The sequence below is a fragment of the Ceratina calcarata genome, unplaced genomic scaffold, assembly GCF_001652005.2.
Source record: "Ceratina calcarata isolate Rehan_Ccalc_2016 unplaced genomic scaffold, ASM165200v1 scaffold397.2, whole genome shotgun sequence".
In the NCBI taxonomy this organism is placed as follows: domain Eukaryota; kingdom Metazoa; phylum Arthropoda; class Insecta; order Hymenoptera; family Apidae; genus Ceratina; species Ceratina calcarata.
Window position 1 is genome coordinate 533,698 of NW_017163090.1, and position 12,489 is coordinate 546,186.

The 12,489-nt window shown below is 37.5% G+C and overlaps 3 protein-coding genes across 6 annotated transcripts; 1 reads left to right on the forward strand and 2 right to left on the reverse strand.

Moving 5' to 3' along the window:
- Positions 1-85: 85 nt before the first annotated feature.
- On the forward strand, positions 86-10,194 carry mu2 (mutator 2). 4 transcript variants are annotated; one of them, XM_018026956.2, is made up of 8 exons: positions 86-462; positions 718-816; positions 4,802-4,897; positions 5,054-5,233; positions 5,317-8,154; positions 8,239-9,214; positions 9,281-9,592; positions 9,655-10,194. In XM_018026956.2, exons 1-8 carry the CDS (start codon positions 370-372, stop codon positions 9,867-9,869), a joined length of 4,809 nt encoding a protein of 1,602 aa, XP_017882445.1. In that variant the 5' UTR covers positions 86-369; the 3' UTR covers positions 9,870-10,194. The 4 variants fall into 4 exon arrangements, with proteins under 4 accessions (XP_017882445.1, XP_026670547.1, XP_017882444.1 ...); XM_026814746.1 differs by having other exon boundaries at positions 5,317-7,588; positions 7,673-9,214; XM_018026955.2 differs by having other exon boundaries at positions 5,317-9,214.
- On the reverse strand, positions 1,033-3,669 carry LOC108626344 (venom carboxylesterase-6-like). Its single transcript, XM_018026959.2, has 8 exons — positions 3,358-3,669; positions 2,741-3,041; positions 2,464-2,661; positions 2,225-2,403; positions 1,989-2,154; positions 1,593-1,928; positions 1,392-1,518; positions 1,033-1,298 (listed from the first exon to the last, which is right to left on the reverse strand). The coding sequence occupies exons 1-8, from the start codon at positions 3,550-3,552 to the stop codon at positions 1,100-1,102; spliced, it is 1,701 nt and encodes a 566-aa protein (XP_017882448.1). The 5' UTR covers positions 3,553-3,669; the 3' UTR covers positions 1,033-1,099.
- A 209-nt stretch (positions 10,195-10,403) lies between the features above and the next one.
- LOC108626382 (nuclear protein 1) lies at positions 10,404-11,607 on the reverse strand. The gene is made up of 2 exons (XM_018027027.2): positions 11,277-11,607; positions 10,404-10,793 (listed from the first exon to the last, which is right to left on the reverse strand). Exon 1 carries the CDS (start codon positions 11,487-11,489, stop codon positions 11,280-11,282), a length of 210 nt encoding a protein of 69 aa, XP_017882516.1. The 5' UTR covers positions 11,490-11,607; the 3' UTR covers positions 10,404-10,793; positions 11,277-11,279.
- Between the last annotated feature and the right edge of the window lie 882 nt (positions 11,608-12,489).

Genomic DNA, 12,489 nt, shown 5'->3' on the forward strand with positions numbered 1-12,489 from the left:
AGAATAAAATAATCGGGAAATCAAAAAAGGGAATTCAGTTTTCATATACTTCCTTCCTGGACAAAGTAACCAAATAATCGGGACGATCGGGACTGAGCGGGAAAGGAATAATCGCGTGATTCGTACGCGTATGTCACGGCATTAAATGTCTGTTCGTACTTAATGTTTCTATAAATGTTACGTAAATTCGTTTGTATCGTTAACCGTGTGTGATTTTAATTTATGTAATTACTCGCGTACTATAATCATTAATTAATATTTCATTTAGACCGACTTTCGTCTTTAAAGAAGGTTATGTTCTAAAGAATTTTGAAAGGAGAAACTTCGAATGATTCGTATGTATATAGTGGTTAAATAAATTATTTTACTATGGATATTCCCGCAACACAAGTTTGTGAAGATCGTGATGTGTCGACCCAAAAAATTGCTTTACTCTCGCGACAAAATGCGCAAAAACAACAGGTGAGAATAAATTATGCATTTCAAAAATTATACTTTTTTTAATTTATTGTTATTTCTGATTGCTGTCATTTATAATACATTGTTTATGAAGCAATTACGATTTGACAATTTCTATTCCAATGTGATTTGTTGTAAGCGAACCTATTACTATATGAAAAGAAAACGTAAAAGATTGTTCTAAGCGCAAACCTTAATACAATAAATATATATACATCCATGCATACAACGTGATTTGTTTTCTTTTCGATGTTTCAGGTTGGAATTCTACATATTGGGTCAAATTCCTATCCAGTCAAGGAAGGAATTAACAAAATTGGTAGACACCCGGACAGTGATATTATAATAAATGACCAAGTATGTATATAGTTAAAGTTAATCCAATAAATAATAATTAAATCACTTTATTTTCATCATCAAAAAGTCTAGGTAAACATTTTTAATACAAAATATAAAAATCAATTCGTAAATTTATTTCTTACGCTTTTACATTGTATGAATCACATTTTATAATTTCTCCGAAATCTTCTACATATCTTGAAATGTACAAGTAATGTAAATGACATTAAGAAATTCATAGTAAAACGTTTTATAAAAGAAATTATATAAGTTGTACAATAAACATTGAGAGAAAGGGTTTCTATAATTCTTCTTTTGGTGTACTGGATTTGGTGCTTAATTTGTTTTCATTAAAGTTAATAGAATTCCAGAAATCTTTGTTTCCTAAGTTCGGATTGCTATCCATAGTAATTTTGTCTGGTCCAGCAATGTGTAAATAGCGTAATATCTTTTCGTCTGGATTCAGTCTTGGCCATTTAGCACCACCGACATTTGGAACTCTGAATGTAAATTAATTCAAATTATAAAAATAAAATACATTAGAATATAACATGAATTGCCTCCAAACTGTCTGTATAAATAATTTCACTCACCCGTTAGTTGTGAACGATACCCAGAGATCTATTAAAACCCTTTGCATTTTAATATCTTCTGTCGTTGTCGTTGGATCTAAATAAGCAGTATCCACTACTGCGTACGCATCATCCGCATGGCTCACACCTATTCGAAACATTAAATAAACAATAAATCTAACTGTCTTTCCTTTCTATTCCTTTCGAGTTTAAATCACATACCATAGTTAGTGCTTGTACCACTCATAGCTTCGCTAAGACTGTGAGCACCTCTGTAAGAGTAATAATAAAACCAGACAGGTTGATGATTTACTTTTGCTTGCATCCTGGCAGCCTGTTCACCACCGACAACGAAGAATCGATCGCTCGCTATGTCAATCAAGGGCTTTATCGTATTCTCGTCAATTTTCTTCGATCCAAAATAATGATTCTTAACGAGTCTCGCAACTTCGACGTGCTTCTCTTTAGGAATAGTGTAATTGTAATCAAGGAAGTGTGGAGCAAGAAGTTCCCAATTATCTTCCAGTGTTCTCAATGCTTCCGGTATAGCAATGAATTCTGCAAAATTCGTTGAGTCGTTATACGTGATCACGATTATTGTCGTTGAACATTTCTTACCAGCCACTGGATACAGTCCTTCCTCGCTGGTAACTCCGGTCACCCATGGTATATCATGAACATCGCCGCTGCTTATGATCTCCGCGGGTGTGCGATCTATGAACGGTTCGTCGCTAGCTTTCTCCGGAACCGGCCCGAATGGCGTGAATGGATTGAAGTAGAAGGGCTACAATTCAATCAATAACTTTCGACTATCAATTGTATCAGGATATCGTAAATAGCAAATTATAAATTACCATGAATTTGCCAACGGCTTCCACTAGAGCTTTGCCAGGTCGATATCTCAGGCAGCGAACCATGTCTCTGATACTTCCTGTGGGACAGCCCATGAAAGCACCCAATTGTTTTGCCTTCTCCAATGAATTTTCTGTTTGCGTCCAGCAATTCAGTGCGGTGCCACTGATTGAGATACCACCTGCGAAATTAAAGTGTAATTGATATTAAATAATTCGAATATTCTTAATATCGTGCGTACCTTGGAAAAGCCCGGCGCTCATGGGAGATAGATATTGGTAGTGAACGCTGGCACCACCGGCGCTTAGACCCACCAAAGTAATCTTTTTTGGATCTCCACCGAACCATTCGACGTTCTCCGAAACCCATCGTAACGCTAAACTTTGATCCTTTAGTCCCATATTACCGGGCACAACTTCATCCTCTGTACTGAGGAAGCCTTGACACATTAAATTTATTATTACTAAAAATTTATTAAAAATACCTCGAATTAGCGAGTTAAATAATTGTCATCTTACCTAACGGCCCTAAACGGTAGTTGATTGTAACGAATACGATGTCGCGGTCCATGAGGTATTTCCCACCCATGTCCATCCCGCTGCCGTATTGGAAAGCTCCTCCATGGATCCAAAAAATAACCGGCAGCAATTGAGGACTCGTTCTCCTCTCCGCTGGCACGTAAATGTTCAGATACAAACAATCCTCGGCACCCTCGACTTTTTCATTCGACTCCTTGGGTAGTTGGCTATATTGCAGACATGGACTTCCAAACTTGGTAGCAGAAAGCTCGCCTACCCATGCTGGTAATCTCTGAGGCGACTATAGAAAAAACGAGAGAATAGTTTCGTTTCCATGTGTATTTTTCCATTGTGTTAAAACATGAAACCGCGATATTGTACGCGATGAGATTATATAACATCGCTTGTTGATAAGAATATCTAATTGGTTACACAATTTAAGTGCACTGAGAATCGTATCAAGGCTGAATCTAGGTCAATGAGTGAACGCTTTATAAAACTCTATTCTCTAAATTTGAAAGATAAGACCGAGTTAGAGTATAAGATTAGATAAAACAGAGTTGTTTGACTTCTAAAGTAAACTAATTTAATCAGTCGATTCGGCTATCATTCTCTACCTTGAATCGAAGTTTCCCGACCGGAGGCAACGCGTAAGGGATTCCTTCGTAAGCTTCATACTGTCTTCCATTCGCGGACACTTTGTAGTATCCCTTGACCGCTCCTAGTGGCGTCTTGACCCTGGGCACATCCTCGGCGGACCATGCGAGAGTCGCAAGGCCAGAGAGAACTAAGAGAAGTTGCAGTCTCGTCATCTTCAACGGGATTGAAGCCGGCGACGACCTGCGCTCGTTTATTTATTACGCTCTTTTTGAACTTCGCTAGTGTGCGTACGATACACGTCGCACCGAATAAAACAGTGAAACGTTTATCTGTGTACGTCTAAATCAGCCGATTAATTCTCCCTACTTAGAATTTCTTGAACGATGATTACCATTGCGAGCCGTCAGCGTGACTACGTACACCAATTTTGTACAAGCGAAAATGATTCCTCGATTTTTATTTATATCAGCCTCGAAACAATATTAAGATAAAATGCATCGCTTCATACTGACGTATCAATCTATGAACATCAAATGCATAATCGTGATAAGATTGTAGTCTTAGCAATTACGTTCGTTCGCTTTTGTCCTCTGGAGAGTCGCTGATGGGACACTATTTTCGTTCGGAAATTGCATATTACGTGCGATAAAAAGAAACTCTAATCGTCGAATTTAGTTCTTTAGTGTATTATTATTATTATTATTATTTTTCATTTATTTGATTAATTATGTCATTACATTTTAAACTAATGCAAGGAAATTAGCACGCATAGTAAATGATTCAAAATGTATTTTTTTTTACTAATTTCATATAATAAATAACTCTTCGTATACCTTATCATACACGACGTTTCTAGCAATTTCTTTGTTCAAAGTAACGTAATTTTATTCAATCCCGTCAATCTTTAGATAAACATTTATTAAACAAAGAAACGAAATCCAAACGAGACAAGCGTAGTGCACATTCAGATACGAAGCTTTCCATTATCTCTGATAACACAGTTTAAAGAAACGTGTATTAACGTATGTATTTCTACTTGATATCAATGCTACTTGAAAGAATTCATGAATATCTTTACATTGAATATTTCTTTTATTTCCTTATATGGATCCGTGATCAGAATGCAGTAAATTATATTCTTCAAAAGAGTTGCTGACTTCGAACGCAATATTTGCATTGTAGATAGTAACTAGTAAAAATAGAAATCAATGCCATTCTGATAAGGGCAAAAACAGAAGCAAAATATTTATAAAGAGTTCAGTGAGAAATTCGAGACTTGAAACGCAGTAAACATTTTTACATCGAATTTAAATCGATGTTGGGTTTAGTGAAAATCTCTTTAATTAAGATACTTGTTTATCATTGCCTTACTCGAGCATTAATACAGTCCAGATATAAACGTTAAGACTTCGGATCGTGGCAAAAATAATTGAATAATAGGAAGATTAATTTAACTTGCAGACGGTGTCTAAGAAACACGCGGAGATCGAGGCTAACAGTCACGAGGCGACATGGGTTTGCGATCTGCATTCGTCGAACAGCACAAAACTGAACAACGTAAAATCCATTTCGTTCACGTATTTATCGTTAAAATTTCACGATTTTTATCCTGTTGAGTCATTTGATTTTACTGCTTTTATATTCATGTTATGACAATTGCATGATATAAATTTCATTCAACCAGTTAGTAATCATTTCCTCTGTATTCTGCAGTCGACTTTAAGACCTGGCCGCTTATACGAACTCAAAGATGGAAATGTGTTAGAATTCGGTATGGCTCGAGCTGTTTACAAGCTTTACCGTTCGCCGGATGACTCTGTGATCTCAGAAACTCCAGCACCAAACCGTACCAAAGCGCATATGTCTATTCCTGAGACACCAGACTCATCAATGGTAAAAGTCGTTTACAATTCGTTCTTGTACAATTTCATGACTGTAGGATTGATTTAATGTCATATAGTGTGTATTCTGTGTAGAGTAATTCTTCTGGTATGGAAAACGTCTCCGCGATTCCAGCCACGCAAAACGACGATGAAGAAAAACATCTGTTTCGTTATCCTTCACGTCCTCTGCGATTGTCCGCTAGCAGCAACCGCAAGAGCGAGGTCCAGGATTCATCCATCGACGACTTGGACACTTCCGGGAGTTTCGTTACAAAAAAGAAGGAAAGTGTGAGTGAACAGAACGTTAGTATTCACGATATGGAAACACAGAACAATTCATACGAGACAGATAATCACAACGTTGAGACCCAAAAGATTCGCGTGAGCATAATTAACGCGGCGGCCAAACCCTTGTGCGAACAATTCCCAGATGATATTAGCGACGCGGAAAAGCAGAAAGAGAGAAATACGAATTCTTCCATTACCGATATTCATGATATAGAAACGCAACACGAGGATGATAAACTCGCGAAATTGAAAATTTATGACATGGAAACACAACGCATTGTGAACGTTCATGATATGGAAACGCCGAAAAAAGTTCGGGATCGGTCAATTCGAAGTGATACTGAAACGTCGGGAATCAATGATGAAAGCTCAACGAGTACAGAAAAAGATACGATTCATGATAGAGTAACGCAGAAGTTTGAAATTAAAAGGAATATATCGTGTTGTAGTGAGGATAAGAATGAAAATGATGAAATTAAAGAAAATTCACAGATATTGATAACGAGATTCGGTAACGAACTCCCAGATCTCGACGAAAGTCGGAATTTGATCGGCTCACAAAACATGTTAGAAGAATACTTTGATGAATCGAACGATGGGGTTGCAGAACCATCGACCGCGGGAACCGGTTCGCACGTAGATGCGAACGAGAAGAGCACCGACGATGATAATATATTTGACGCAATGACGCAAGTAACTGAATTCGATCGGAATGCTTTGAAGGTTGTAACGCGCCAGGTCGACTACTCATGCAAGGCCTCGTTAATAGCAGGCGACTCTGATACCGAAGAGGGAGGTGTGTTTCAGAGCTACTTATACAATAAAAGCCAAGATGATGTCATTCACATTACAAGCACTACAAACCCACCGAAAAGTCAAGAGTCCGACGATTCGACCACGGACGAAGAAGGTCAGTTTGCGGAATTAGCCATGAGGATAAAGACATCAGCGTCCAATTCCTTTGAGTCGAAATGTAACAGAAGCAGAAAAACTACAGGTGATAACAATTCGAGTAAAGACTCCGAAGATTTTTTTGATAAACCTACTCAATCATTTACGGTGACAAATTCGACGAACTTGTGCCATCAAGAGAAGGTTGACACAGGTAATGAGGTCTTTGATGCACCTACGCAAACGATTGCCGAAGTAGTGTGTGATGAAGTTAAAATAAATGAAAGCGCAAAAACAGAAATCGATGACACGCAGCAAATGAAAAACACTTCTGTTACTGCGAAAAGAAATTTCGATGAAGAAGATGTTACAGAAATGGAAGACAATTCTCCGACGCAAATACTTAGTGTACCGGAGAAATCCTCGGAGGCAGCTAACGAGCCGAGACCTTCGAGCATCGTTGAAGAACGCAGCGTTAGAGACATCGATTATGAAATAGAGCCTACTCAGCGTATAGCTCCTAGCAGTAACAAAGATCCATCGGGACCATCGAATAGAGTGAGCTTAAATGATACCATTGAAAGAAATTTAGGTGCAATGTTTGAAGACATGAATGAGGAGTGTGTCGACGAGCAGGATCAAATATCGACTCAGGTTCTTCGAGATGTTCTCCAATCACCTAAGAAGCTTGCAGACGTAGATAGTGACTCGCCAACGGGAAGCAAATCAACAAGATCTAATGAGAATGAGAATATTGATGACGATTCGCAGACCACCGAGAATTATTTCTGCGGTCTTACTTCAAAAAGAAAGATGAATGTTTTAGCGAATTCCCAAAATTTCGAAACCAGTGAGCGAACTGACGACAAAATAGACAAAGAAGGAACCGCGATTGATTGTAAAAATATGAACGAATGTAATACACCGAAATCTATGTCTAAAGATGCGGAATTAGTAAAATCTACACCTAAAACTCCTACGACACCGAAATCTTCGCGTAAGAATACACCATTATCAAAATCCGTAACCAAAGAGCAAACAACACCGCTATCGTCTAAGAGGAAAAAACAGGAACCATCGGGAACAGTTGAAACTATATCGGCAGAAGCAAATGTGTCTAAAAATGATAAAAATGTTCCAAAAGATGCACTGGACAATAAAGTATTCAGTAGCACATCAATCACTGGGGAGGATCTTCAACAGTCCTCTAACGCATCCGTAGATAGTGACGAGGATATGTTAGCTAATTTACCAGAGGTTAAAATTTCAGGTACTTTGTCGAATCCGGGAAGTCCAGTTTCAACGACTTCATCCGAGTACAGAATAAACATTAATCTCAATCTTGAAAAACAAATATCCGTAAGAATTGCGCCCAAAAAGAAGAGAGGTCGGAAGCCCCGAGTACCGGTATCTCTTAAAAGCATCGAAAATGCTGAATCTCATAATGATAACGAGCTTGGTTCTTCCACGCTGACGGAAAGTTTGTCGAATTCGACCGCAAGCAATCTCGATGTTAACGAAGTATCCGTGAATAAGGAAAAAAGAAAAACTAGGAAAACGCCAGCGAGAAAATCGAAAAAGAAAGATTCCCTTCCGGAATCGAAATTCGTAGCTCCGAACGAATTCCTAAAAAAAGAGAGGCAAAGCTCTTGCATTGAAGTCAATCGGTCGATATCCGAACCCAAATCTAAAGCGAGCGATTTCCTTGCACAATCGACAACAATAGCGACCTCGATCGACTCGCAAAAAGAGGCGAGACAAGTGCTTTCTATTAAAACCAATCGAAAACCTCGTAATTCTAAAAAGAAGGATGCTGATGTTCCGTCTCTTTTGCAGGTAGGAAAAGAAGTGCCGGCTGCAAAAGTGGCTGCGGGACCAGCCAAAGAGAACGTCCTCAACGATACGTGCAACATGCGCACTCGAAAAAGAAATCTCAGTACTGTAGACACGAATGAAAGTAACTTTGGGAAGAAGTTGAAGACGGACACTAACGAAGACGAACCGAATTTAACCAGAGGGAATAGAAGAAACGCTGGTACTAGCAAGCGACAGTCTACAACTATTCTTAACTATGTTACAAGAAATGATTCGCCCCATCTGAGTAGCGCGAGCTCAACACCGTCTGACTTAGATACGGATAAACAAGTGATGATAAAACTAAAAAGAGTACCAGTGGCATCTCCGAGTAGTACGACAGGATCGATATCTCCGATCACTCGGGCGGAATTAATACCTGAAAATGATAATACGAATAATACCAAGAGGCAAACGCGTCGTGCGACTAAAGCGAATAATCAAAGCTCTTTCAATACTTCCATTATTAAAGACAGCAATACCACACGAAATACAAGAACGCGAAATGCGAATGGAACGGCGAAGAAGGAAGTTAAAACCACGGTAGAAGAAATTAGTTCTGAAATTGGGGAGGAATCGCAGGAGATAGAAATGATTATGAGTGGTGTGCTCAAGAAACCAAATCCCGTCTCGATCACAGAATCGAAAAAAGACACAAGTATAAATACGAAACCTATCAATACCAGGAGTAAGAGAAAATGTGGGAACATAAGTACAGATACTGATAATACAGGAAACAGCAGTTCTTCCTCCATTGTGTACGAATCTGATAATGCACAATTCGAAGTTTCCATTTCGAAACCTAAGCGAGCGAAAAATTCAAGCGTAGCTAATACTACACTAAACGTATCGCCTAATAGAACACGTAGAAGTATGTCGACGTTAAGCAAGACGAAACACAGGATCTCATTTACAGGAGTGTCGAGCAATGACTACACGAAGGTGATGTCAAAATTAGGTACGTATTAGTTTGCTTCTTCTAAGTTATAATAAGGGGAGTGATTGTATATTTATTTCTTTGCAGGGGCATCTCAAGTGGAGGATACAACGAAGTGTACTGTGTTGGTAACGGACAAAGTACGCCGAACGCTCAAGTTCCTATGTGCTCTCGCGCAATCTGTGCCGATAGTTTCGATCGATTGGCTGATAGATAGCGGAAAGGCAAATGAGTACATGGACATAGAAAATTACATATTAAAGGATTCCGTGACTGAAAAACAATATAAGTTCAGTTTAGTGGAGAGTCTGCGAAAGGCAAAAAATCATAAACTTTTGGAAGGATATACGATTGTTTTAACTTCCAACGTAGCACCACCTCCTTTACCTGAACTGAAAAGTACGTATCAAAGTAAATAATTTCTTTGTTACGGATTCAAGAATTTGATTTATCTTTTGCAGCTATAATCATCACGTGCGGTGGTAAACCCTTGGTTCGTCCACCACAATCGTGGCCCGAGAAGTCTATTATTGTCACTCGTGAAGAAGATCTAGCGAATGCACAGAAGTTCCTCGCAAGAGCACCTAAATTTGTTACTATTCATTCGATAGAATTCATACTTACTGGTATTTTGAGGCAAGAGTTAAATTTTTCCGAGTTCAAGTTAAGCAGTTAATTGCTAGATACGCTTTAATTCGAAGATGCCCTCTACATGTTCTTTAATTAATTACGTTAATTTAAATTCATCGACATATTTTCGGTAAAACAAAGAAAATATTGCAACAGGTACTGTAATGTTTAGAAAGATGTTTGTACATATTTCAATATTTTTATAAATACAACCATTTAATGGTAACTAAACATTGCATTTGCTTGTTGCTTTGATATATATGTGAATATAGGTTTTAATAAAATTATGAGTACCATTTTAAGCCTTATAACGTTAAGAAAAATTGTACAGAAGGATCATTGTTTAAATAAAAATTACTTTTTATGATAAATCTTTTTATTCATCAAAATTATACACTGTTCACAATATTTTTAATATTTCTAACGAATTCAACATTTTTAAGGAATACTCTTGAAGTACGGTTTAAAAAGAAATGCATTTCTTTAATGAATGAACTCTTGTAAAAAAAAACGTTTCTAATTATAAAATTGAGCAATTGGATTTTAATATCAATTCAAACGAAACTAGTTCAACTAGATGCTCAATATCTAAAGAATTTATATAATGTGCGTGAATTCAGTATGAATATTCTTTGACTTAACTACTACGGTGTCAAGAGAACACGAGGCTTAGGTAAACCCTGGATCCAGAGTAATCCTAGTGAGATTTATTACTCTATAAGTCATATGATATGACTGAGAGTAAATAGTTACAAGACGTAACGTTTTGTACTATATACTAATCATTATCTTATCCTAAATGAAGATTTATATTCAGCGACTAAATGCATGGCTGAGATTATAGGAAAATGAAGGAAAAAAAATTGTTTTACAATATAATGTGTTCAAACGTGATGTTTGAGGAGTGTCGATCTCTTGGACTTCAGCAAACGTTCGTCTTTTTCATGATTATTTCGCAATTTCGAGACTCCTGAAACAAATAAAAATAAATCATTAGGAACGACTCTCCTTAACATACGATATGTTGCGCCCGTACATATTTCTACATAATGAAACACGTATAAGCATTCCAGGGCTATATACGTTCTCTTATCTATTTTATCACCTTGTAAAACAATAAAAAAAAAGCAACAAGTGCTCGAGCAAGAAATGAGTCACCTTTGTGATGGTTACTACGCAGCGGTAAAAGAAGTGGAAGTACAGTAACGCAAACTATATTTACTAATAATTAAAATAAAAAACTAAGACTTGTTCTAAAAAAAAACGCGTTGGTACGTTCGTTTCAATTGCGATGTACGACTCAAACTGAACAGAGATAAATATCAATGGAAATACGCAAAAACTCGGCCAAGGTTGCGGAACATTCCGGATGGTCGCGAATCGATAATGGAGCTCAAGGAAAATGCAAGCATCGATGAAATTACATCGTATCCGAAAATTGTTCTTTACTTACAGCTTACGCTTTGCTCTTAGCGATGTTCCGTTTGTTGTGCTCGGTGTTCATCAGTTTAGTTACGATCTTTCTCGAATGGCCACACGGATCGAATTGATTCGTATGCGTCGCAGCCTCCCGTTTGCTCCGCTGTTTTCCACTGTGCCCGGTGAAAATGTGCTTGTCGTAGTCATAGTTGAAGTGCTCGTACTCGTCACCGAATTCTTCGGACATAGTTCTTGCGTTTCCCGAAATGTTTGTTGAAGATAAGTAACCAGACGCGTAAATACGCAGTTGAAGGAACGTACAAAACTCGTGCGTCTTTTATGTTTGGTTCAATACTATCCGGACGCCGCTCCTTGCAGCTCTTTATGTAGACTACCTGGGAAACCCTGCGCATGCGTATTACCCAGTTGTGTTTCGAATATCTAATACAAGACAATGCTTTGATAGTTCAAGTTGTTTGTTAATCGATTTTACAATATAAATTAAGTCTACTTGCATTCTCACTTGTGTACGGTATAAAAACTAGTTTTTATGATTCGAACACGTGACAACGAGCGTAACAAATGCATTTAATGATAAGGTTGTGCATCGTAGAACACAATGGAATGAAGGATTTTTAAAATACATTGAAAGCATGCTGCGATATCGATTGCCAAGGGTAACGGATACATTCCAAATACAGATTCTCTCATAATCAATTTGATCGATAAGGTAATATTAGTTTTAATTCATACATTAATACAGCTGCACAGAAAAATCTCGTATCTATAATTATAAATAGCCCTGAATGGGTTATATTGATCGACTATCTGCAATTATCTTTTCACATATATTTCGAAGTTCGACAATTTTTTAAAATCACTACTATGTGAAACGATAATAAATCCTGATTTTACATATCGAATTTCTGCTGCATTGTCTTTACGATCGCTCGCAAATAAAAGAGTGGATCTATCACGCACGCGCGATTAGTGTTCGATTACATCGACTTCTAGAAGCGTCCCTACCATCGCAATCTTTTTGTACATTTTGCGTTTTTCATTCGTTGCCATATGTTAAGAAGTGCGATACGAAATTGAACGTGAGAATATTCCTGGGGAGCAAAGGGATTAATTTTAAATGAACATGCAATGATTTACAAAAATTATTTTTCATATTCTTAAATTGAAATATTCATATCAATCATTATTTTGCAATATAGTTACATAGAAATAGTTAAGAGTATTTA